Here is a 26192-nt window from a genome sequence, read left to right on the forward strand (position 1 = left end):
AGATTTTATCCCTAGGTATCCCGTGGGAATATCGAGTCAAAAAGTCTCTAACGTGTTATTCCAGACGTCCAGTTACCTACATACCAAATTTCATGACTCTTAACCCAGTGGTTATTATTTCAAGATTTTATCCCTATCCCGGGGGAATATCGGGATTAAAAAGTAGCCTATGTGTTATTCCAGAAGTCCAGCTACCTACACACTAAATTTCATGGCTCTAAGCCTTGCGGTTGTTATTTCAAGATTTTATCCCTAGGTATCCCGTGGGAATATCGGGTCAAAAAGTCACCTATCTGTTATTCCAAACGTCCAACTACCTACATCCAAATTTCATGACTCTAAGCCCAGAGGTTGTTATTTCGAGATTTTATCCCTATCCCGTGGGAATATCGGGATAAAAATTAGCCTGTGTGTTATTCCACAGGTCTTGTTACCTACATACCAAAATTCATGGCTCTAAACCCAGTGGTTGTTATTTCGAGATTTTATCCCTAGGTATCCCGTGGGAATATCGAGTCAAAAAGTCTCTTACGTGTTATTCCAGACGTCCAGTTACCTACATACCAAATTTCATGACTCTTAACCCAGTGGTTATTATTTCAAGATTTTATCCCTATCCCGAGGGAGTATCGGGATAAAAAGTAGCCTATGTGTTATTCCAGAAGTCCAGCTACCTACATACTAAATTTCATGGCTCTAAGCCCTGCGGTTGTTATTTCAAGATTTTATCCCTAGGTATCCCGTGGGAATATCGGGTCAAAAAGTCACCTATCTGTTATTCCAAACGTCTAACTACCTACATCCAAATTTCATGACTCTAAGCCCAGAGGTTGTTATTTCGAGATTTTATTCCTATCCCGTGGGAATACCGGGATAAAAAGTATCTATGTTTTAATCCAGGTTATAAACTAACTTTTCGCCAAATTTCATCCAAATCCGTCCAGCCGTTTCAGCGTGAAGAAGTAACAAACATACTCACTCACTCACAAACTCACTCACTCACAAACTTTCACATTTATAATATTAGTAGGATTAACTGTACTGAAGATATTGTCAATTTTAGTATTTCCTTGAGCAAATACATTGTTAATCCTTTCTAAGCAGCTTTGGCATTATTAAAATTTCAAATTAATACTACCACTAAATCGCGAAATTGTTTCAAGCTAAACAACTTAAGAGTTGTTAAATGTTTGATAAATGATTATGGGTTTGGAATATTTATTGCAAAGGGGAGGCCCTGGACGGTTTTGAGCCGTCATAATGTGGATTAATGAACTTGTTAAACGCTAATAAACTCCGTAACAATTTAAAAAACAATTGATAAGGTTATCACGTTAAAAAAATGGTTTATAAGTGCTACAGCCGTAAAAATAAGGGTGTAAAATTGTATCATAGTGGAGAAAACTTTGGATCTACAACGTAAAACTCACGCAGGGTAGGACAGAAGTAAGCATAATTATTATAACAAATAATTTGTTTTAAGCAAATAACATTTCTTGGTTTAAATATGAAAAAATAAATTAAATAGAATTAGGGAAGAAATATTATTTCTTAAAAGACACAAAGTATTAGTCGAGCTCGTGCACCGAGGGTTCCGTACAGTCAGACAAAAAAAAATCAAACTGACTAGATCTTTCATTTCTTTTCGTTCTATCTCTGTAACCGTTAAACAAACTAACTTCAAACTCGGAATGATAATAGAAGAAAATATACTTCATATCAACAAATGATAAAAACTGGTGAAAAAAGAGTCTTGCTAAGGGACAACATTTAAAATATGTAAATAAAATTAAAAATAATATGGTTCTTGTATGGAAACACCCTTAATTTAAAAAAAAATATTTTTATATTTTATTGTTCTACCGGCGATAGAAAATTACACATTATTATGTGTATTTTAGCTGTCTATACGATTCTCAAAATACAGCCCTGTGACAGATGGTTTTTTTATCAGAAAATAATATTTAAACGGTATGGCAGCACATAAAATACGAACAAACAAACGTTTGAATTAGGTATTTATTTATATCAGAAGACAGATAAAATACCAACATTCTTAAAAACTTAGCAATCATTTCTTATACTAGTATTGACGACATTTATTTCCGAAAGAAATAGGTAACTGTGTCAAGATCTGAGGCAGACCTCCATGGCAACTATTTCTCATCTTATAAATCATATCGTCTTGAAAGCGAAGCTATTTACGAAACTTAATTTCCGGCGAACTGTACCACAATAGATCGTGTGCTTTAGCAAACATTAAATTGTTACTTTTGACGACACGGGGCGGAAATATAATACTTACAAAATAATTATATTTTGTCCATGTACCTAGAAGTTGCATTGATTTAAACATCCATAAATATATTATTTACGTATTTTATGATACAAGCATTATTAATATCATACTATTGTATTATACTACATGACATTATACGAGTATGTCTACTTAAACCTTAAACCTGCTGGGCACCCCTAACGACAGTACATAAATTAGGTTATTATTTATCGTAAAATTGTTTGTGAGATTTTTGAAAACGCACAAGTTTTTTAATTTTACGTAGGAAATAAATTAAATGGACTTACATAGATGCATACTCTTATTTGAAACACTTGCACAGAATTGCTTTCCTTTAGAATAATATAATGAATGTTTTTGATAAAACCAATCTTACCCTAATCTCTCAACATAGAACATTCTAACATGACTTGCCTCTTTTAATACTGTTTTATTCTTCAGGGTATTCCAGGGGAGTCCATCCGAGGCCCACCAGGGCCACCGGGGCCTCCGGGTCCTCCAGGCCCTCCAGGGACCACGGCCATTGCTGAAGTATCAGGCTCCGGAGATGACGTAAGTGACTGAAAGGCTTAACTTTATTGAATGAGGAGCATGTCGGGTAACCTCTTCATCTGCCATAGGCACTTTTCCCAACGCAGGCGATGAACGAAAAGCGAGTAGAGCTAAAACTAGAAGCGAGTTGGCAAGCAGCGAGAACCGAGTGCGTAGTTCCTATAGTTTTGCAGCTGGGCTAATAGGCGAGAATAATATGAGCGCGACGGGCGATCACTCGCACTATAGAGTAAAATGACAGCTGCATGTTCTCTCGGCGTGAGTTCTAACTGCCAAGCAAGTGAGCATGTTTTATGTTTGATAGCTTTTGTCGCTGCGACAAACTAGTGGTGAGAGGGTTCTTGCTTGTAGTATAAACAGCCAGCGATTAACTATTACTATCTGTATCTAATGTTCGTTTCTATTTAGTCGATAGTTAATCGTTTCTTCGCCGGCGTTAAGACAAGAGCTACGGTACGGTTCCCTTCTGGATCCGACCGAGGGGAAGAACAGTGCTTAGGTTGGTGGTGGTATATAGGTTGGCATCAGTCAATAATTTCCTGGTTAATTATGAAATATTTACTGACCGATACCTATAATAACTCGACACGGAAGGTAGTGTACAAAATTATTCTACAAAATAATGGCAGATATTTTTTTAAACTGTCTTTTATGGTACATTAGCAAAATTGTCTTCAATGGACAATCATTAAAATTTATTTATTGAATGTAATGCTACATTCAACAAATAAATTCAATGAACCAGAACAAATTAGCTATCATGGTAGTGATATTAGAGCGACACATTTGTCTCATACAGATCTCACGCACCAAAATCTACATTAAACATCTCACGGTAACTATTAAGCTATCGCCACCACAATAAGCACTTAGGTAACACATTTTGCGCTTAAATATGAGGCACCTCAAGGCGCCGCTCGAACTGTTAAAGTACCTACTCATGTTTAGTTTAACACCTACAAGTCTATTATTTAAGTACGTGTAAAGTTTAGTCTAGTTTTGGGAGTTGGTTTACCAAATAATTAGAACAATCTTTGTTGTGGTTTGTGTTACAAAAAAAAGTTTAGAGATTTATCCGTATCGTTAGGTATCCCAGAAAAACCGCTCTTACGATTTTAACGAAATTTACGATGTGGGGATTTTCGGGGACGAACAATGGGTCTAGCTTTATCCTATTTGTGCGAAAACGCGTGTTTTTTAGTTTTACTTTTTTTTCTGTAAATTTTACGCGTAATGAGTGTACCTGCCCACAATTTAAGGATGGGCCTAAAACACCCATTGGATTCTATGGGATGGCCATCGGAACAGAGTAAGACCAAAAAGAAATGGTGTGACGACACGTAATTACGCGTAGAAAAACGAGTGTCAAAATTATCTTCACCGACGATCACTTCAAAGTTCAATCAATAACAAGTTTATTAGCATATCTTTGGTCAATAAATATAATTGTTAGCAGACCATTGCGGTAGGTACTCAAACGAAACTATCTCGAATAAAACGACCGTGACAATTAACACAGTCGTATCTACAATTTGGCCATTTTAGGATTATAATGTCATATAACAGTATATTTGACTTTGGCACAATAATTGCAGATCCGACTATTGTCACAAAAGAGTGACAACAACAAACTTGGTTAATACATACACCCGCTAATCTTTGTTGTACGTTATTCCATTACATATTATAAACTAAACCGATTAAAATATTGCAACGCATGATAAAATGGTAATGAATGATGAGAAAATGACATCCGGGAATGATATGTTATTTATTTCATATCTGATAGGGCACATTCTTAGTACAATAATTCCTTAATCGACAGTTTAATGCGATTATCAATACAGATAGAGAGATAAGAGCTTAAAAAACAGTGCACTGAAATATATATACGAGTAGATACTTAATACTATATACTTATACAAATAAACAACAAGTCCTAAGCTTTCCTTCTCTTAATTTTTAACCACTGTATAAGGCAATATTACGGAAATATTATGATAATGAGAATTTTAAAACAATATGTATAAATATCTAATAACATAAAGTTAAGTAGGTAGGTACACTCAGATGTGGCTTGTCTGATGTCTGCCTAGACTAGATTCTAAGGGGCTGTTTCACCATCCATTGATTAGTGTTAACTGGCGGTTAGGTGTGATGCCGTCTCTATTCGTTTTGTTCGAATAGACGGAGACGGCATCACATCTACCTAAATATTCCGTCTAAGTGCTATTCGCAAATAATACCTAGTAAAAGTAAGGACAACTGGAAATTTCTCTCGCTTCTAGCCAGAAAGGTATTCCATAGTCACGCTGGATACCTAGAATAAACAAAACAAAAGCGGCATTACACCTTTACGAAACAGTCATGTTGCAAATATGAACAAAGCAAATTCCCGTACGGCCTCGCATCGCGTTCGCCTGCGGGCGTCATCTGCTCCCACTGTAAACACAACTGATGCGGCCCTAAGACATAAGCAACCGCTGTTTATATTCTTCCAAACTAATAATATAAAAAAGCCTAAGGCAAAGGTAGCTAACTAGCTACCAAGCAGAGGATCGTGGCTAAGAGCACGCAGACTTGCACCGTTTTGTTTTCCGAAATTTAGGTGCGTTTATATTTGAAAAACATGGCGAAAAATCCTGAAAAACGCTTACTTATTTACTTATATTATGATTACTATATGGTTGTATGTGTGTACATACGCTAGTTTCTAAATTGGGAAAAAGCAAAGTTCCCGCGGGATACAGCCAAATTTGCGTTAAACAGCTAATTTTAAAAGTGTTTTTTTACCACTACTGCGCAAAGGATCTGAGAACTTAGTTATTGAACTAACGAGTCACTATTTCAGCTTGGGCAGAAATAATTTTATTATCAGTCAGTCATCCCAGCCTATATACGTCCCACTGCTGGGCACAGGCCTCCTCTCAGAACAAGAGGGCTTGGGCCGTAGTAATTTTATTATGTTTAGCTGTATTGTTGTCTGGTGTCCTTTACAAGTCGCATTTAATAGTAGACTATTGTCGTGGCCTGGAAGTAGCCAATTGCTGGCTGAGTATGAGTATTAAACGGACGAGCTTGCGAGTCCGTTTAACTAATACGAAACCAGCAATTGCTATTCCAGCCGAGACTAATAAAGCTTTTCTCAAAAATGATGAATAATTCTGAAATAGACTAAACTTTTTCTCAAAATATATCATAACATTTTATTTTATTCCAATTATTTTTCTTATGCTTTCCCGCCTTTTTTATTAAAAATAAATTGCAGGTGTATTTTTCCACCGAAAACACCACAAGCTGTTTCAGACCCAATAAAAAAAGTCTGAAGTTCCAACAAAATATCTGATACCGCCCATTAGATTTGGCTGTATACGACTTGTGCGAACATTTCCATGGCCTTTTTAACTTTTAAAAAAATGTGACTGATTACAGGCGCGCTAATTTATTATTGTCGAGCTAGAGCGCCTGCAATCTTTTTAACTTTTTAATTTTTCGCTGACCATAAACTATGCACTTCACCTTCTGATATGTAAAGAATAATGTCAACTTTTACGGTCATTTTTGAGAAAATGAAATTAAATATGTAGAACTGTAGCAGAAATAATATTTATTAAAGGTGAAATAAATAATAAATACAAGCATACGACTAGTGTACGTCAGTTCGTTAACACGACAAGTAACAATCAGCTGGTTGCTGTATCAGCCATTCATTATTTAAACCATGTAATAAATTACATTTCAGAGCCACTATTATTGCAGAAGCTATACAGCCTCTGATACATTTCTCAACCAATTCTCGTGAAATTTTGTGAACAGGTTTGACAATCTATATAGATTTTTTTAATATAGTTTTTTTTTTTCGACAACGTTAAAAATAGACTCGTGCGTGAGGTCAACATCTCACGGAGTCACTAGTTTTTACCCGTAGCAATAGATCATCCAACTACCATTACCAACCTGACATAGGTCTCTCTTATTCAGTTGTTGACACTAGCTACTGTCGGCTGATGAATGTACCAAGCCTTAGCTTCAAATTCTTAATTATCATCGAAGCGCTTGCCCCTGGAACATAGGTTTGCGGGCAACTGGTTCCATCCTCTGTGATTCCTACAAATAAAATAAAATTTTAAGCTTATTCGCTTAAGGATTACCTACATCTCGGACATTGAATCTTAGGTTTATTACGGTGGTACATCTCTTTTTGACAAGGCAGTCTAAATTAATAGGGCTAAGAGTTTGAAATTTTTGACACGGCTTGTTTTTTTCATTGTATGCAAGCACAAATGAGGGTTATTGAAAAATTTCTACGGATAAGAAGCTTTTCAATGGCGTCAAAGTCGCAAATGTTAGCTAGTAAAATAAAAAAGCTCTCTTGTCAGCGTTTTCCAACGCGGTAAACAAAGACTTTTCTCGAGGTAGTTTGGACCTCATTATTTAATTAACGTTTCTCTTCTGACTTGTCCCATGGCTCGGTGCTATCTCCGCCTGCCTGAACGCCCGCTCTATCTAACTTGAACTTGAATAGCCTATTGAAATGCAACATTTTACACGAAGCGAGTCCGGCCGCTTAACCGGCGGCATGCTCATTATAACTATGGTTTGAGTTTTACTTTAATTTTAATAGCTTGTTGGCAAGTCGGTGCCTTAGCTAGCTTCATTGATGAAGGATGTATTTTTTGCGACCCCCTTTATCTGTGTGGGCTCCCCATTAATTTTCTATAACTTTTAAAAACTGTAGATCCAACCTTTTGGATTAAAATCTGCATGACAGACGACGGAGAAACACGTTCGTGACAATAATAGGGCTCTTTGGCGCTATTGAAACCCAAAAATTGGTCGTGACCTTCTCGTTAAAAAATCTTGGACTTTTGTTATCCAAAGAACGCATTGAAAACGCTCTGTTCAAGCTCTGTTGTAAATTGAAGTGATGACTGATAAGTAAAGCCGATTGATAGGGATAAGAAAGTCGTTTTTGAAGTAAACGTACTCGTATTGTATTTAAAAATTATTGATACCTACTTTTCACAACATCACAAGGCGAGTGGTGGCATGTACCCAGCAGCAGTTCAAAAGATATAATGTGAATAGTAAGAGGATAACAACAGCAACGAATATACCCAAATATTGAAGGAAAGTTAAGTCCATGTTTAATACAGAAATCCTATAGTTAGATACCTATCTTTGACTATTATACTTAGTTTGTTTTCAATGTTTACTTTTGGTTTACTTCAGTAATGACGCTAATGTCATTTATTTACTGTACTTAAACTTTTTTTGAACTGCTTACCATAGAGTAATCTTGAAATTTAAAGAGGCCGTCCTCTTATGGTCTCACATGTGTCAAAGTCACTCATGTATGTATCATTGGCTTTCACTATGATACAGTTGCACAAAATACTACATATTATCACACTGTATTTTCGCGATCATCTGTCATTTAAACTGACATTAATGGGAATGCAATAGTTTAAAAAAAAAGTATGAAACCTGCCTGATTATTCAATGAAACTGTAAATCTCAACAAAGCTTTAATTAAGCTTTATAAATTAAATTGAATCCCTTAATTGGAACAGACCGGAAGAGCCGGCCGTAATTGTCCTTTAATCTTTTTAACTAGCCGCAATTAACTGAAACAAAGATATCACTCTTCCGCCCAATCCTGTCTTTTCTTCGCCCCGAAGTTACCCCTTTAAGCCATGATGTCCATTTAAAATTTACCTCAAACTTTTTCTAAACTTTGGTTTAAAAAAATACAGCGTGTATTTTTGATACTACCTCAAACTTTAAGGGAAGTTAGTGAAGGCCCTAATAATCACTTTTATTATATTTTAGAAGAAAAATGTCCTTATTATTTTCCTTACAAAATTAATTAGCACGCAATGTATCACTACACGATACTACTTTGTTTTTATTCAAAACGTCGCACTTGTTGACGTGACAGCTGTCACAGAACGCTTCTCTCTCGTATCAAATTCTTGTACGCATTACACTGCTGCTCGAAAAAATTACAAAAATTAATTACGCTCTGGCTGGTAGTTAATGCTAAATTAACAATTTGTTTTGATATCGGTTCACAGCACTTAAATCTTCGTCTGGTTACAGTTTGAGGTAGTATCAAAAATACACGCTATATAGGTTAAAGAGCCTGTTTCAACACTTTTCGACTAACTTTAAGTGTCAGATAAAAGTAATGCCGTCTTTGTTTATTCGGACAAAACAAACAGAGATGGCATCACTGATATCCGTCACTTAAAATTAATCGACAAGTGGTGAAACAGGTCCTAAATGTCAGACTCGCTGACGACTTTGAATTAAGTTAGATTTAGGGGCTGTTTCACCATCCATTGATTAGTGTTAACTGACGGTTAAATGTGATGCCGTCTCTATTTGTTTTGTTCGAATAGACGGAGACGGCATCACATTTAACCGTCAGTTAACACTAATCAATGGACGGTGAAGCAGCCCCTTAGTTTAAAATCAATGATATTTTAAACAGGATGTGACCATTAACAGAAGCAATAAATTATAGACCCTTTAACTAATTATTAGGTAAATAAATTCAAATGCTTTCAATCGATTAAAATGAAATAATAAATTTACTGTTAAGTATTATCTCACAAAAATAATTGAGTCAACAATGTACTGACTACAGACCATGGTACTTAGTACATTGATTGACTTTTTATTAGCCAAGTAGTGTAGGGTTTAATTGAGTATTTTGTGTTGTTTCAGGGCAAATAAATGTTTGAGTTTGAAAAAATACTAGGTGGCATCTCTTCTAGTCAACATCTATTATGAACTAAGTACGAATAGAATTAATCATAGATTATGAAATAAAAAAATGATTTCGGCACTCCGCCGGCCGTTGCTGCGGCACGCTCGCTTCGCTCATTCGACTTGCGCGCTGTAAGGTCACAAGTTCTTCCTAATCACTACTCCTTGCTTTTGCTCGTCGTCGTACGCAATGTGACCATGTTACGTTGCAGTCATACGTGGTCATACTAAGACGACGTAATTCATGCGATGGATGCACATTGCGATCCAGCCTTTACGTGATGTGGTCATTTTTAGATCTAGTCACTACTACCCGTTGTAATGGTTGACAATAGCAAAATTATGACAATCTTACCGGATAACCTCTCAAAATAATTTGCACGATCTTTTTTTGAACTATTGACTTTTCTGGTAGACTTAGCGCCGTCGACACTGCCACTAAATTGGGACGGACCGGTCGTAATAAAGTTTATTAAGCTCTTGGCGCTTGGCCAACGTTTCAGTTGGGGATATCGATTCATTTGATTTTCTCTAAGGGAGCTTTTCAATAGAATAGCGGCAACGATGTTGAGTAATCGTATTTGCCGAACCCGCCACCTTCTTGACATATTTTCCCTTCCTTCCTATATGTCGGGACGTAATTGAAACTGGTTTCTCTTTAAACTTTTTCACGATATTGGATTTTTAGGGTTGCCGTTTATAACTTTGGATGATTGACAATTATACTTTGCGAATACGTGGAATATTTTTGGAGATGGAAAAGTTTTATAATTCTAATCTGAGTAATTTTTTTATGCTTACATTTGGACTATAGAGGAACACAGTTAAGGTAAAGTTCTGCATTGAAATTCCCGTATTAAATTCAATTAAAGTTAATTGGTAATTAAATTAATTCAATCTGTATTAAAGACGACCCGATGGCCGAGTGGTTAGAGAACCTGACTACGAAGCTTAAGGTCCCGGGTTCGAATCCCGGCCGGGGCAGATATTTGTATGAATAATACGAATGTTTGTTCTCGGGTCTTGGATGTTTAATATGTATTTAAGTATGTATTTATCTATATAAGTATGTTTATCCGTTGCCTAGTGTCCATAGTACAAGCTTTGCTTAGTTTGGGACTAGGTCAATTGGTGTCAAGTGTCCCATGATATTTATATTTATTTATTTATATAATTACCAAAACAATAAGTTCGTTTCCACAATTATTAGGCTATATATTTACTTAAATTATGATTACTAAAATATGATTATTTAAACATAAAATTATTCCTACGCAAAACTTAGGGCCTGTTTCCCACTCATTGATATATTTTATGTCATCTCATCAGACATCTGTAATGCCAACTACGTTTGTTTTGGCCGAATAAACAGAGAGATGGCATCTCATTTAACTGTTACTAAAAATTTGTCGATGGGTGGTCAAGCAGACCCTAAGGTGGTGACACTTAAAAAAGGTCTACTTACATAAAAAATAATTGATATACCTAAATATAAAGGGAAAGTAACTACGTAACAAAACACTTGTAATTCCAGCAAATCTTCGGCGAGAACTACGCGTCCCTAGGTCAGTGCGGTTGCAACTCGTCCACCATTCTGTCTCTGCTGGAAACGGCACCGGAGCTGCAAGGGCCACCGGGCCCGCCAGGGTTGGTTGGTGCCGACGGCCGCACCGGCGCGCCGGGTATAGCTGTAAGTAACTTACTGATCCCACTGATCAGAAAAATGTCCTGTAGATATTTAAACTGTCTTTTAAGAGGATAGATGATACATAGCCTGATATAAACGTATTGTCCCACTCCCGCCCATAAATGCGCGCGATCGCGCTGCGGCGAATGGTTTCTCTATTCATTGCGCGTGCTGCCAGGAATCGACTATGAGGCGAGGGTTTCAGTCGCGCAACAAACAGAGAACACTTATCGCGCCGACGGAGGCGTGTAATGCATACCTTGACAAGTCAGTTTCATTCTCAGCATTTGCCGCACTTAACAAACAAAAATATGATATAGGCAGCATAAGCTTCTTTTTTTTTATTCGACTGGATGTCAAACGAGCAAGTGAGTTTCCTGGTGGTAAGAGATCACCACTGCCCATAAACATTTGTATAACAGGGGTATTGTAGATGCGTTGCCAACCTAGAGAGGCCTTAGATGAGATAACTCAAGTGCCAGTAATTTCACCAGCTGTCTTACTCTCCACGCCGAAACACAACAGTGCAAACACTGCTGCTTCACGGCAGGATTAGCGAGCAAGATGGTGGTAGCAATCCGGGCGGAACTTGCACAAGGTCCTACCACCTGCCAAAACACTGAGTGTAACATCCGAACTTGCCAAGGTATATGCGTAGTAATAATGAATACTGAGACCTTATTTTTCAGTAATTATGCTCGCCATCCAAATGCATCATGCATCATTCCCAATTTTTTCTTCCAACATTACCTCTACACGAAATAGGGATTGCGATTACCAAACCATGGTCGCGCCTTAGACAACAAGCTGAATCTATGTTTGTATGATTAATATTTATTATGAGGCATCCTCCATTCCGATCTGGTCAAAAATTTATCTTGATGGTAATGGAGAGACGACGTAGTTTTTTTTTTAGAAACAATTACAAGAAATAGATGTATTAATAGGGTCAAGCTGGAATGCCGGGTGAGCGGGGCCCGCTTGGGCCAAGAGGAGATAAAGGAGATAGGGGAGACTCGGGACCACGCGGACCAGAAGGCCAACCTGGGCCTAAAGGGGAACCAGGTGTGGATGGCCGAAATGGAAACCCTGGGCCTCCGGGCCCACCTGGGCCACCTGGGTCCTCTGATTACAACAATTTTGATGTAAGTTTTAATTACGCTTTCAGGTGTCATTTAGCACAGAGACAACATATTACCTTCTTGCTTGCTTGTAGTACCTTCATCTTCGCAAAAAATTAAATAAATAAGAACAAAAAGAGCTAAACATTATACGAGTATTATGTGCGTTGCCTAATTGCATTGATTAATTTGCGTATAAACATGAGGCTATGGAAATAAATCCCAATCATGTAACGATATTTAAATGTTCACAAATTAACGCTTTAATTGAACTGTAATTTTCTGTATAATTCAGCGAATTCGTATAATATTTTCATGCTATCCATTTCTGTTTATTTAGTCAAATTGGAAGCCTAGGCCCATTTATAAGGTAAGCCATCGCGAAATAAGCTTAAATTTTATTGTAGAATTAATATCTGGAAAATGCTTTTCACTAGATACCATTTTATTAATAACTATTAACAGATATACCTATTTTAAATCATAAAAGCTTTCTTCTTTTATAGAATTAAATTTAAAAAACTTCCACTGTCTCGTAAAGTAAGTACCTACTTCAACAAAGTTCCATGAAAATCTAACCGTCTTTTACACGTTCGCGTGAAAACGACATCTCATTGAAAAGTTTACAATCAGCTGCCGATGTCTGCGCTGAATTTTCCTACCTGCGAGATTTACTTTCCCCAAAGAATATCGCTTAATAATAAGCAAACATCTCCACTGACGGTGGTGACAGTTCCAAACAAAATTGATTGTTACTCTCGATTTCCTTTACATTGTTGTGCGGGATCGGTTTTCAGCTGAAACGAATGGCTTTTTCTGGAGAACGATTCTCTTTCATTTACAAACAAACAGCCTGAGGACTTGGGGGAAAGTGTGAAAGTCACCTTACATCCCTGATTTATATCGTGACGGAACAGATAAGGAAAATTTGGATCTTGGAAGTTTGTCGTGTGTATTGTGTGAAAATAATTTAAATTTTGTCGCTTCTGCTATCTGAGGAGCTGTGAGCCGAAGGCCTGCAAACTTTTGCTGATTAATTTTCCACTAAATGGAAATATAATATTAAGTGTTGTAATTATTACTTGAATAATGATTGTAAATAATGTAACCTTCCATTTGAGTTTGAATTTTAAATGGTTTTTAAAAATAGCACTGATCTGATCACAAATGGAGATTTACTATGGTTTTCAATGGATGTTGATGACATTGTTTGTAGCTAACTTTGTACAGATCAGTGAATACTGTTTTTCCATCGTATGATGTCGGTAAGTTAGTATTTATCTTATTTTCTCAATTATCTTCAGTAAAATTCAGCAAGCTAGTTGAGAAAATACCAACGGTACGGTAAGCACGAACTTTTTCAACAACATACGATGACTCAAAATTTTCACTTGATCTGTAATATTTACTCGTACCTCTTTAGTACTTCAATTCAACAAACTAGTTATTTCAGAGTATTTTACGTACGAGTAGAGATACCCTTTAACATACTTTGTATTATTGCATGATTTGTTTTTTATCCTGACCTATTATCGTTATGGATGATGAGTTTGAAACAGTTAAATTGTTTTAAATTCATTTCATTTATGGCAAAATTTTGTAGTTCATAAAAAAGGGCAAATGGTTATATAATATGAAATACAAATACTATTAAAATACATTAAGTACCTATCTTTTGACACTAATTCAATAGGAATCCCTCCTGGGATCTTACGGAGGTGCTATCGGGAGACCTGGGGCGCCAGGCCCTAAAGGTGACGCTGGGCAGTTGGGGCCTATGGGTCCACAAGGTGAACGAGGCTTTTCGGGACCCAAGGGTGAAAGAGGACAGCCAGGCATGAATGGACCAAAAGGGGATCGAGTGAGTAACTTATTGATTATACCTATTTAAAAATACGTAAACTCCAATTCAATAGAATCTGACAATCCTGTAGACACTTCCAGCCTACTAATATAAACACCGGGCTGCCTAAGGCTTTGTGATGTGACTATTTTTCTTTTTTGATTCCTTTTAGATGATAATTGCAACAACAGGGACATATATAATGTGGGCAAGTGTGTGATAGGGTGTCTTAAATATGTAGAAAATTGACAGATTCTATTGAATTGTACTTTAGGTACCATTTTAAAGGATTTATTTTAAGACAATTTACAAGTTGTACCTACTTATAAGTGAGCCTTTTAATAATAATTATTGTATCGATTCATTCCAAATAATCAAGTAATATTAAAAACTTTTACTGCAACAATCCTATTATTTAAGGATTAGTAGTTAATAAATGAAATGTGACATCGTGAGGAAACCTGCAAACCTGCGAAGCAATTCAATGGTGCGTGTGAAGTTCCCAATCCGCACTGGGCCCGCGTGGGAACTATGGCCCAAGCCCTCTTGTTCTGAGAGGAGGCCTGTGCCCAGCAGTGGGGCGTATATAGGCTGGGATGATGATGATGAAATGAAATGTACGTATAGTTTTTTATTGAAATTAACAGCTTTAATTTTTTTCTAAAACAAACAGCGTTATTAGTGCGCGTGTTCTCGGACTGGTGTAACTCTCCACTCTTGCGGAGATGGATATGTCGGCGGCCGACCGTAAAATCTGTCAGATCACGAAATTCCTAGGCCAAATGAATATGGAAAATGGCAAAAAATTAAATGAAATGGAGAAATTGCGCCATTTCATGATATAGCTAAGGGACATCCGCCATATCGTTCAAAACTCACCGTTTAACGATTTGCCTAATGACGTTTAGGCAGATCATGAAATTTCTAGGCATATCATGAAACGCCGCTATTTCGGATTTTGAGCTTAATAAATTTCAAGGAAAATTAATATGGAGCAAGGACTTAGAAAAATCTGAAGTACATTTTGATCAAACAATAGCTAAGGTTAACGACTTAATTCGGTTCTGGTACGCGGCACGCTTGCTTCGCTCGCTCAGCTCGTGCGTTGTGGTCACAAATTCATACAACCACTCCTCGCTTCGCTCGTCGTACCTAAATTATTTTTGATTACAGAGAAAAATATTTTACGATGTGCTCGGTATAGCGCTTGGAATATCGACAAAATAAATGCGTTGCTCTAATCGATCTGCCGTATTGTTTCTCAAGTACGTGGTGATATGTCTGGCTAACTTTTAGGCATATCATGAAATGTCGCCGTTTCATGATATGACTAGGAATTTCGTGACCTGGCGGATTTTACGATCGGCCGCCGACAGATAGGTACACCTCCATACCATACCGATCTATAGCCAATATATCTTTTGTTTGTTTTTTTATTTTTATGTTACTAACCTAATATGAATATGATTATGTCTGAATTAAATAAATTTAATATAATTACGAGGAGTGGGTGCAATGTTATTTATGTTTTAAACGTTTTTTATTTCTTAACCTTTCTCTGATGAAGGGTCACCCAGGGCCACAAGGAGATAGAGGATTGAAGGGGGACCGAGGCAACCCAGGACTTGACGGTAGACCTGGAGTCTCCGGTGTTAATGGACGACCCGCTGACAAAGGAGAGAAAGGTGAAAAATAATTATAGGAAAACTAGGAACAAGTTTAACATTATATATAAAAAAAAAAAACATTTTATAGGATTACTAAAAAGAGCTATCAATTTCTTAATAAGCTTGAAAAATGACTTAGGGCCTACGGTAGATGCGCGAGTGCACGACGCGGGCGCATGTTAAAATCCGTCGCGCGCGACGCGTGTAGTCAGCGCTGCTCATACATTTTACTATAAGCATCCACCCGCTCCGTGCAAACCACGTCAGCTAGCGTACGCGCTTTCAATTTTTGGTTTAATAAGTTTCAGGGCAATATTGCAATTAAATTAATCATTTTTTTTTTAGGTGAACGCGGTGCTCCAGGGCCTCCAGGGCCTCCCTTAGATAGGAATTTCAACCCAGAAGAATCGGAATATGTAGCCACAGGTATCAATAAAATCTCATCCCTTTTTGCAGTGCGCATAGCGTATCATGTACAGTCAGCAGCAGAAGAGGATGAGCGGTTACAGTTCTTAAAATTATCCGCACACGACTCTACTGTCAAGGTGATAAGTCAGTCTTAAGATCATTTTGAACACCAACACTGCTCATATACTTCTGCTGCTGCAGAAGCCTACACAGGAGTATACTATTAACATTTTTTTCTGCTTTGGCCACATGTTGCGTGACACCGACGATGCGTTAATTACTTTTATTTTATTATCAGGTCAAAAGCAATCTATTTCCAAGGGTGACAAGGGAGACAAGGTGAGCAATTTTATATGTTGAAAAAACACTTTTGTTTCAATAGCAATAGATAGCCTTAATTTATAACTGAATCACGTACCATGGTGAAACCTTTGTGCTACTAATGTCATGTTGACATCCCATACATTTCCCAAAAAAAAACCTGGTGAAATTTATTATGAAAAGGTTCCTGTCCTGGTACGTGATTTAGTTTTCTCAACTATATTATGTATGTAAATTTATTTATGATTTTTAACTTTTCGACTGTTAGATCAGATTTTTCAATTTATTTTTGATATCTTTCAGGGGGAAAAAGGAAGTCAAGGTAATGAAGGACAAGCTGGTTTTAACGGGAAGGATGGAAAGCCTGGAGAGCGCGGAGACATTGGGCCCTCGGGTATGCCCGGTATGATGGGTCCCCCAGGTCCTGCGGGCCTAAAGGGCGAAAGAGGAGAAAGAGGCCCACCTGGACCCATTAGCATCACTTCTACTGGCTCTGATATTATTACTATAAAGGTAAGTTGATGCTTTTTGATAATGCAGGTTACAGTTGCAAAAAAAACAGTGATGAACTCACGGAATAGAAAAAACGTGATAAAATGTCGTAAGTCCTGCCCTATACTACGAAATGCAAAATTCGAACTTCATGTCTTGCCGTCCCGCTGACGCTAATAAATATTATTTAATAGGAGAGTGAGAGGGACGGTACGATAAGAACTTCGATTTTAGAATTTCATAGTAATTCCCCAGTGTCAATGAAATTGATATAACTCTGCTCAGTTGAATTTGTTCATGATTAGTATGCCTCGTTGACATATAGGTACATATAATATTTCTTAAACCGTTACATAATTGTAACTCAGTCTAAAACTGAGAGTAAGACTCCAAAAAATATATTTTTAGGGAGAGAAAGGGGACTCAGGCCCAAGAGGCAGACGAGGCAGGCCTGGCCCGAACGGACCTCGTGGGTTACAAGGCCTCCAAGGCGTGCCAGGACCACCAGGGAGGCCTGGTGATAAGGGCGATACTGGATTCCCTGGATGGATGGTATGTATTTTATTTTGTTATGTATTGCTATTAATGAGTAAATTGGTGGTAGGTTCCAGTTCTGATGGTTACTCCGCAAAGTGATTATAACTGTAAGAAATGCATTTAAGCATAATTTTATAGCACAATAGCCTCATCGAACCTTTTTTCGTTTACTATTCAGCGCTAATAAAAGCCATCCGAACAACAATAGAGATTGAGCAGGTTGATTCTAAAGTTTGTTGATTGACGTCGTCTGCATCAAATCATTCATAAAATAAGATTATAGATTGATCGATAGAATAGTGTGATGTACAGGAGTGTCAATCTGATTGTTTTAGGTAACCTAACAAATTTATTTATTTTTTCTTGCTACAAGGAAACAAAGGTAATAAAACATACCAATAATTTTAAATCTGGTATAGGCAGACCGAAAAGGAGATGGCGGGGTGACCAGAGTTCTTATCTGTCTTACCTCTCTTACCTTTGTGAAACGGTATCGGATGAGGGTAGAAATAGACGGTGAATGCGATTGCTAGCGCGTAGGAGTTAGACAATATTATAGCCTCTAGATGAGTACGAAATGAGTGGCGAGAGTAGGCTCTTGACAGAAACGAGTGCCGAAAGGAAGGGGAGGCCTTTGTCCATCAGTGGAACACTAAATAAAGTATAAAAAATACTCTTATTTGGGAACCAAAGTGAATCAGGATTTGCTTTTGTTCAAATTGAGCATAATAAAAGATAGTGGCGGCTTTGACACCTGTCAAAGCTTTTATTTTGTTTTCGGCCAGTACCTACGATCTAGTGCCCCAAATATTTTTAGTGAAAAGTAGTATTAACCATATATTTTACTAATAGGGTCGACCTGGATCTTCGGGAAGACCAGGTACTTCTGGACTTCCAGGACCAAAAGGAGACAAAGGTGAACCTGGGGAAAGCTTACTGGATCTGTCTGTGGTAAGTAGAGATTGTGATTTCAGATAATCCAGAAAAAAGTATGAACCCAAGTGTTCGTAGAAAAGAAAAACTTTTTAGAACATAAAATACCAAAAAAACATAGTTTCAGAGAAAATCCCGAGTTGTCAATTGAAACAGTTTGACTGGCTAGTGAAACAGAGGGAATCGTGAGTAGGGAAAAGGCAGAGAACCGATAAATGTGTTCGAAGCCTGAGACAAACACTACCGAATAAAAACTTGATATACAGCGTCTTACCATATTTTAAGACTTATCGAACGACACCCCACACTTAAGGTTTAAAAGAGAACCATAAAATATCTCCACTTTACGCTTAAGGACTGTATAACTTCATTTCTGTATTTTATTATTATATATTCATACGAAATTATAGATTTTAGCATTAACATTCTCTAATCTAAGCCGCGGACGGACGGATGGATTGGCAAAACTACAAGGGCTCTTTGTAGGACTACTGAACTACTGAACCTTAAAAATTCTAGTAACTTTGCTTTAATAATAAATAAGTCAAACATAGTAGCCATTTCAAAAGTAATGTACAAGGTAGAATTACGATATATTACGCAAGTAATTAATCTAAGCTATTTAACGATTATACAATGTGAAATTTGATAAGAAATTTGTTTGCAGAGGAGTAAATTAAGTGCATTTATCGAAATCAATATTAAAACTTAATTTTATAAGTTTTTTGTTCAAAATTTCATTTTTAATACAAGCTTTTTGCCGACTGTACTTTTTGTTGAGTGTACTTGCACTGATTTCCGTACCAAATTTCAAGTCGATGCCATGAACCGTTGAGAAGTTCCGTCCAGCGGAGATGATCCTGGGTGGACCACCAAGATATATTACTAATAGATTATTGTATTGTTACCAGATTTACATAATTAGGTAGGTAGCTATGCCTAATTTCACGTCAAGCAGACCCCTGGAAGTGAGTTAAATTTAACTTGCAATGCAAGATTTGTCGCGCCCATAGTTGCATACATAGGTACAGTCAAGTGCAAAGATATCAACACGGCCAAAGTGACAAAAATATGTCTACACGACCTTAATGTTAAGTGCATAAAGTCGTGTATACATATTTTTGTAATTTTGGGCGTGTCGATATCTTTGCACTTGACTGTACGAGTACATTGCAAGTTAAATAAAAGCTTGTAATAAAGAATATTCCGGAGGCGTGAAACAAGTGCTATCGTTTTGTAGTAATTAGTAGGATTAGTCTTAGTTTTGTTATTATTTCTTCGTCGTGTGAAAAAATAGTAAGTAGGTACCAGTACCAGAATATCGTATCATCATCGGATTAACATTTACATAAGTATGTCGATTTTCAGCGCAATCTGATGCCAGAAAGTGATCGCAAAATGATTGGCCTATTTCGAAATCACAGCTTACATATAACAAACGTACGATGCTCACGTTAAAATTAAATAACAGCTTGTAAAATTGTGAATGTTCCACGTAAATAGTGGTAAACGATTTTATACTTGTATTAAGAACCACCTAGGTTTGCCATAAAAAGTATTATGATAAGTACCTACTTTATGAAAATTCGCCAAAGGCCAAAACACTGCTTTTACCTCAAATCAAATCGCGACGGAGGCATATCTTAACCCTTACATGTAGCAGAAAAAATGGAAAGAAAGTTTAGAAGCATAACATCATAATTATATTTATGAACTAAAAGAATTTCTTTGCTCACCTGCGATCTTAAAGGGCGACCTTAACCTGTCCTCTCCCAGAGGCACAAATTTGTGCCCAAATTCCATTGATCCTGTTATCCTGGGAGATTAAAGGTCGCGGGTGAGCAAAGAAATTATTTTAGTTTATTAATATGGACCTCCGCAAAGTAACGCCTGATTCAATAAATTATTATAATATATTTATTGAACACGTCGTCTCAATTTCAAAGGTAGGCCTCCTACGAAACTTTCAGCTACAGTAGCGGTCGGTTCAGGGGTGGGATTACGAACACTGCAGGCAGCTGGTTCCACCGTAAATTTCTGAAGTAGAGCAGCTACTCCGGCCATAGACTGCATCAGACCTAATCGAGCTCCTGTGAAACGGTCAAAGCAAATATTAGAGTAAAACAATAGTCAATAAAATGTATTATTCATTATAGGTACAGTATCTTAAACTCAGCTTATAAGTCGATAATTATTTAAAAAATAACACCTAAAAGTGTAAAATAGGGTGTAAAAGTACTTTATTCAAGTATTTCATTACTTTTAAATTTGCAGTGCTGAAAATTTCTACATAGGATAATGTAATAACAGTTACTGTTGAAATATTGCAATGGTAAGGAACCTTTCGTCTGAGCCGCAGGTTTTTTGCAAAAACATCACCAAAAATTTGAATTCTGCGCGGAAAAAGTCGCTTGCAAAAACTACTAACAGTAAATTAAACTTGTAAAAATAATACCTACCAACACATGACCTCGGCCCTTCTCCAAAAGGCATGTACACAAATCTTCTGTCTTGTTTGTACTCTGGATTGAATCGTTCCGGATCAAACTTTTCGGGATTTTCAAAATATTGTTCATCCATGTGGATTGCTTGAGTTGGAATTATTACTTTTACGCCGTCGTTAATTGTAAGGTTAATTTCTGGTATCGTGTAAGAGGGAGATCTACATTCTCTTACCAAGTAAGCGACAGAAGGATACATCCGCATACCCTCATTAAATGCCATTTCTAGGTAGGTCATTTCTTTTACTGCATCGTAATTTAGCTTATTATCATATTTCTTTAATACTCTGTCGATTTCTGCCTGTACTTTTTCTTGACAGTTTGGATTGAAGGCCAATTGATGAAGGAGAAAACTGGACGCGCTTGATGATGTTTCATATCCCGCACCAAAGAAAACGAAAACTTGTGCCATCACTATAACTTCATCTAACTCCAGTTTTATCACTACCGGTGTACCGTCGGAATTTTTTCTCTCGATGGATTTACCAACCATTTTACCTTGAGATTGCAGCTCTAGTAACAAGTCTATGAAATCATTTCTACCAGATGGCTTATGATCTCTTTCTTTTAATACGGTTTGCACTAAATGTCGAATAGAAATTTCTATTTCTGGCGCTAAAAAGTGCATATTCTTACACAACTCAGGAAATATAAACTTAAGTAAACCTATAACTGCGTCTCTTGGAGATCTTTGAAATATCCTTTTCCCAAGTTGTCGAAATTGTGAATTTTCAACATTAAGTGTGTTCATATTGATCCCAAAACCACAAGCTCCTATGAAATCAGTAGTGTATCTTGCCATGAGCTCTCGCATATCGTATGAATCTTCCAAAGCCACAGTTTCAGCTAACACTTGTAGTTTTTCTGCTCTTTCAGTGATCAAAGGAAACATTGCTTTAAGTTTGCCAGTACTAAACACCGGTGTAAACCGTTGCCTGATTAATCGCCATAAGTCTCCATCAGCGAAAAATAAATTTTTAAACAAAGGCTCTACAACTGTTCTGTGAGGATTGAGGCCTCTGGCGTAAAAGTGTTCAAAGTCTGTGGTCAGTATTCTTTTTATAATGTCGATATCCCTTATGACAAGTTCTGGTGCGGAGCCTCTGAAAAAGCCAACAACTTTCTCATTTGGATACTTCCTGTACATATCTGTAGCGAGCATTGCCATACTAGCTTGTTGAGCAAATTGCCGGAAATTATTTCCAAAAATTGGCACCGGTTTTTCATGTTTAACGCCTCTCTCCACCCAATAATTGAATGTCCGAGTACTCCAGAGATATAAAATTATTATTATCACTATGGCCAGAATTATAGCCCACATTTTTTGTAATAATATGAACTTAAACCTAATGAGACTACAGGCAACGAATAATACCAAAACAACACTAATAAAGAGAACCTTATAAGTATAGGTATAAACAAAATCATATGCGATTAAATTCAACCTATTCTTATATTCAATAAGTATATTACGTAAGTAAGGTACAATCGTCAAAAACATTTTTTTAAACGAAAATGTTTTCGGTTCGCTAAACAGAATTCGAAGCTGAGGCTGTATTGCCTATTCTGGCGCTCGCGATTGCAATCAAATGACAGTTTTTTCATACAAAAATTGTTATTTGATTGCGATCGCAAGCGTCAGAAACGTTAGGCAATACGGTCTCTGGACTTCCTGTCGCTTTAGGCCCGGCGCCCACTATCGGTACGGCATGGCAGGGTACGACTGTCAAGGTATACCTCGGTATCGTAAGGCATACAGGACGCCTCGGCATAGCTCGGAAGTCTTCGGTAGCGTAAGGCATACTTAAGGACGCCTCGGCATAGCTCGGAAGTCTTCGGTAGCATTAGGCATACCTAAGGACGCCTCGGCATAATTCGGTAGTCTTCAGTGTAGCGTAAGGCATACCTAAGGACGCCTCGGCATATCTCGGAAGTCTTCGGTAGCATAAGGCATACCTAAGGACGCCTCTGTATAGCTCGGAAGTCTTCGATAGCGTAAGGCATACCTAAGGACGCCTCCGCATAGCTCGGAAGTCTTCGGTAGCATTAGGCATACCTAAGGACGCCTCGGCATAATTCGGTAGTCTTCAGTGTAGCATAAGGCATACCTAAGGACGCCTCGGCATAGTTCGGTAGTCTTCAGTGTAGCGTAAGGCATACCTAAGGACGCCTCGGCATATCTCGGAAGTCTTCGGTAGCATAAGGCATACCTAAGGACGCCTCGGTATAGCTCGGAAGTCTTCGATAGCGTAAGGCATACCTAAGGACGCCTCCGCATAGCTCGGAAGTCTTCGGTAGCATTAGGCATACCTAAGGACGCCTCGGCATAATTCGGTAGTATTCAGTGTAGCATAAGGCATACCTAAGGACGCCTCGGCATAGTTCGGTAGTCTTCAGTGTAGCGTAAGGCATACCTAAGGACGCCTCGGCATAGCTCGGAAGTCTTCGGTAGCATAAGGCATACCTAAGGACGCCTCGGCATAGTTCGGTAGTCTTCAGTAGCGTAAGGCATACCTAAGGACGCTTCGGCATATCTCGGAAGTCTTCGGTAGCATGAGGCATACCTAAGGACGCCTCGGCATAGTTCGGTAGTCTTCAGTGTAGCGTAAGGCATACCTAAGGACGCCTCGGCATAGCTGGGAAGTCTTCGGTAGCATAAGGCATACCTAAGGACGCCTCGGCATAGTTCGGTAGTCTACAGTAGCGTAAGGCATACCTAAGGACGCTTCGGCATAGCTCGGAAATCTTCGGTAGCATAAGGCATACCTAAGAACGCCTCGGCATAGTTCGGTGGTCTTCAGTGTAGCGTAAATCCGCGTATCCACTAGAGGCAGCCTCGGGCCGAGCGGCTGCCTCGCTCCGAGGCCGCGCAAGTGGAGACGCTGCCAAAGGCACGGCTCAGACTGAGACTCCTTTGAGCACGGCCAAAAAACCGACAAAATATGGCTCGGCTCGCGGTGCTCGGCCTGAGGCTGCTCTAATGGATACGTGGCTTAAGGCATACCTAAGGACGCTTCGGCATAGCTCGGAAGTCTTCGGTAGCATAAGGCATACCTAAGGACGCCTCAGCATAGTTCGGTAGTCTTTAGTGTAGCGTAAGGCATACCTAAGGACGCCTAGGCATAGCTCGGAAGTCTTCGGTAGCATAAAGCATAGCTAAGGACGCCTCGGCATAGCTCGGAAGTCTTCGGTAGCATAAGGCATACCTAAGGACGCCTCGGCATAGTTCGGTAGTCTTCAGTAGCGTAAGGCATACCTAAGGACGCCTCGGCATAGCTCGGAAGTCTTCGGTAGCATAAGGCATACCTAAGGACGCCTCGGCATAGTTCGGTAGTCTTAGGTAGCGTAAGGCATACCTAAGGACGCAACTCTCGGCTACCTATAGTTTCGGCCGCCTTCGGGACACGCACCCCGCCCCGTTGATTCACCCAAAATCTTCTTTTTAGCTGTGAAGCCTTTCTGGCTGCTAGTTTTTCTTCCTCATCAGCAAGAATAGCAATAAGCACTAGGTCGTGTCCATTATGAATACGACTGTTCGCTTGCAACGTTGCCAATGTTCTCAATTTTAGCTAATTCCCTCCAAAATCCAGTAAACCAAAAAACTTTTCAGTTTTAAAAAATCTTGGATTCCATTGAGCTAGTGACATGACAAACCAGTTTTATGCCATGTTGGGTTCCGTATTCATTGTTATTTCTAATATATACCTTCGTGTCATTATGATATTAACTAAACATATTTATTTGCCACTAGCTGTGTTGCTATGCGAGCAGCTCTTTATACGTAATGCGAGAATTTTCCCGAATTAAAAAGTAGACTAATATATCAAGGATAGTTTAGTTAGATACCTATCAGTGAAAATCTTTGCAGAATTTGTATTATGGTATTAGAGACACTTACGCAATATACATAAACAAACAAATGCATCAAGTTTATCTATTTATTAAATTTTCATATCTGATGTTTGTTTAATGTAGGTAGTTAGTAACTTAAATATATTTTAACTTTTTAGCTCAAAGGTGAAAAGGGCGACCGAGGGTACGATGGCAGCCCAGGTACACCAGGGGCAACGGGTCCTCCTGGACCACCCGGACCAAGATCGGAACCCGTACAATATCTGCCCGGTCCCCCTGGTCCTCCTGGCCCTCCAGGGCCTCCTGGTGTTTCGATCGTTGGGCCTAAAGGAGAACCCGGCATGACAGCGATTGAAGAACCTCCTGTGCATGGAAATGCAAGATTCTTCGGAAGAACAGGTAATACTAATTCACTGTTAACATCATTTTATAAGAAATAAAATCAACCAAAAACCGAAGGGGACATGATTATTGTGATTATAATGATGTGAAATTTGATTAATATGTTTGTCAATTTCTATGCACGCTTCTGGATAGCGGTTAAAACTAGTGCCATAGATGAGCTTAAAGCTATGAGGGAATTGGAAGGTCTTAAGATCAACCGCCATAGAGACGGTAAGTTTTAATTAGAATAATGTACTGAGGAGCAACTGCAATTTATAACTGATCTTTATTTTTGCTCTTCGATGTATTAAAGTACAGCCCAAAAAGATTTCAAGCTCTCTCTAGATGTGTTAAATCTCTATGTAGATGTAAGATTTACAATGTTATGATTTATGTTGTTTGCTTGCGTACAGTTCACAGATCATAATACCATCTATATAACGGTTTGTGAATACGACTGTATTTTTGCAACATGGGTGCAACCGGCGGTTACTTCTTTTTATAACTTTTGCAAAGCAATGTTTTTTATCCATGACTGTACAAAATGAGATAAGGAGTTAATCTTACCAATAACGTAAATGAATAGCAAAGTAATCACCAATAATTAAGGAATTTGTTTATCTTCGTAGCACGCCCGTCATTTGATTCAAACAGCCAAAAAACTGAAGATACTAACGAAAGTAAAACCGTGCCAGGTGCTGCTGTATTCCAAACAACTGAAGAAATGATGAAGGTACTACTTATCAGTTTATCAAATTGACTATTAATCACTCATTTAAGTAAATAACGGGTAGTCAAAGTTTACTTTATCAATAGAATCG

The 26192-nt window shown here is 38.0% G+C and overlaps 2 protein-coding genes across 13 annotated transcripts in view; one reads left to right on the plus strand and one right to left on the minus strand.

Annotated features, from left to right (window-relative positions):
* LOC141430559 (uncharacterized) overlaps nucleotides 1-26192 on the plus strand; it is a 207416-nt gene that overhangs the window by 175843 nt on the left and 5381 nt on the right. For 7 of the 12 annotated variants that reach the window (XM_074091310.1, XM_074091314.1, XM_074091316.1 and 4 more), the window contains 15 exons: nucleotides 2741-2851; nucleotides 10440-10454; nucleotides 11160-11315; nucleotides 12260-12457; nucleotides 12774-12803; nucleotides 14127-14294; nucleotides 15844-15961; nucleotides 16289-16369; nucleotides 16650-16690; nucleotides 16976-17185; nucleotides 17573-17716; nucleotides 18554-18652; nucleotides 25146-25386; nucleotides 25525-25602; nucleotides 26001-26104. In XM_074091310.1, the coding sequence (XP_073947411.1) occupies nucleotides 2741-2851; nucleotides 10440-10454; nucleotides 11160-11315; nucleotides 12260-12457; nucleotides 12774-12803; nucleotides 14127-14294; nucleotides 15844-15961; nucleotides 16289-16369; nucleotides 16650-16690; nucleotides 16976-17185; nucleotides 17573-17716; nucleotides 18554-18652; nucleotides 25146-25386; nucleotides 25525-25602; nucleotides 26001-26104 (1794 nt within the window). The remainder of the gene's footprint in view (nucleotides 1-2740; nucleotides 2852-10439; nucleotides 10455-11159; nucleotides 11316-12259; nucleotides 12458-12773; nucleotides 12804-14126; nucleotides 14295-15843; nucleotides 15962-16288; nucleotides 16370-16649; nucleotides 16691-16975; nucleotides 17186-17572; nucleotides 17717-18553; nucleotides 18653-25145; nucleotides 25387-25524; nucleotides 25603-26000; nucleotides 26105-26192) is intronic. The other 5 variants (XM_074091315.1, XM_074091312.1, XM_074091311.1 and 2 more) reach the window with 5 other exon arrangements.
* Nucleotides 20380-22478, minus strand: LOC141430566 (cytochrome P450 6B5-like). Its single transcript, XM_074091336.1, has 2 exons — nucleotides 21094-22478; nucleotides 20380-20724 (listed from the first exon to the last, which is right to left on the minus strand). The coding sequence occupies exons 1-2, from the start codon at nucleotides 22454-22456 to the stop codon at nucleotides 20552-20554; spliced, it is 1536 nt and encodes a 511-aa protein (XP_073947437.1). The 5' UTR covers nucleotides 22457-22478; the 3' UTR covers nucleotides 20380-20551.

This window comes from Choristoneura fumiferana, chromosome 8 (assembly GCF_025370935.1).
Source record: "Choristoneura fumiferana chromosome 8, NRCan_CFum_1, whole genome shotgun sequence".
NCBI classification, from domain to species: Eukaryota; Metazoa; Arthropoda; class Insecta; order Lepidoptera; family Tortricidae; genus Choristoneura; species Choristoneura fumiferana.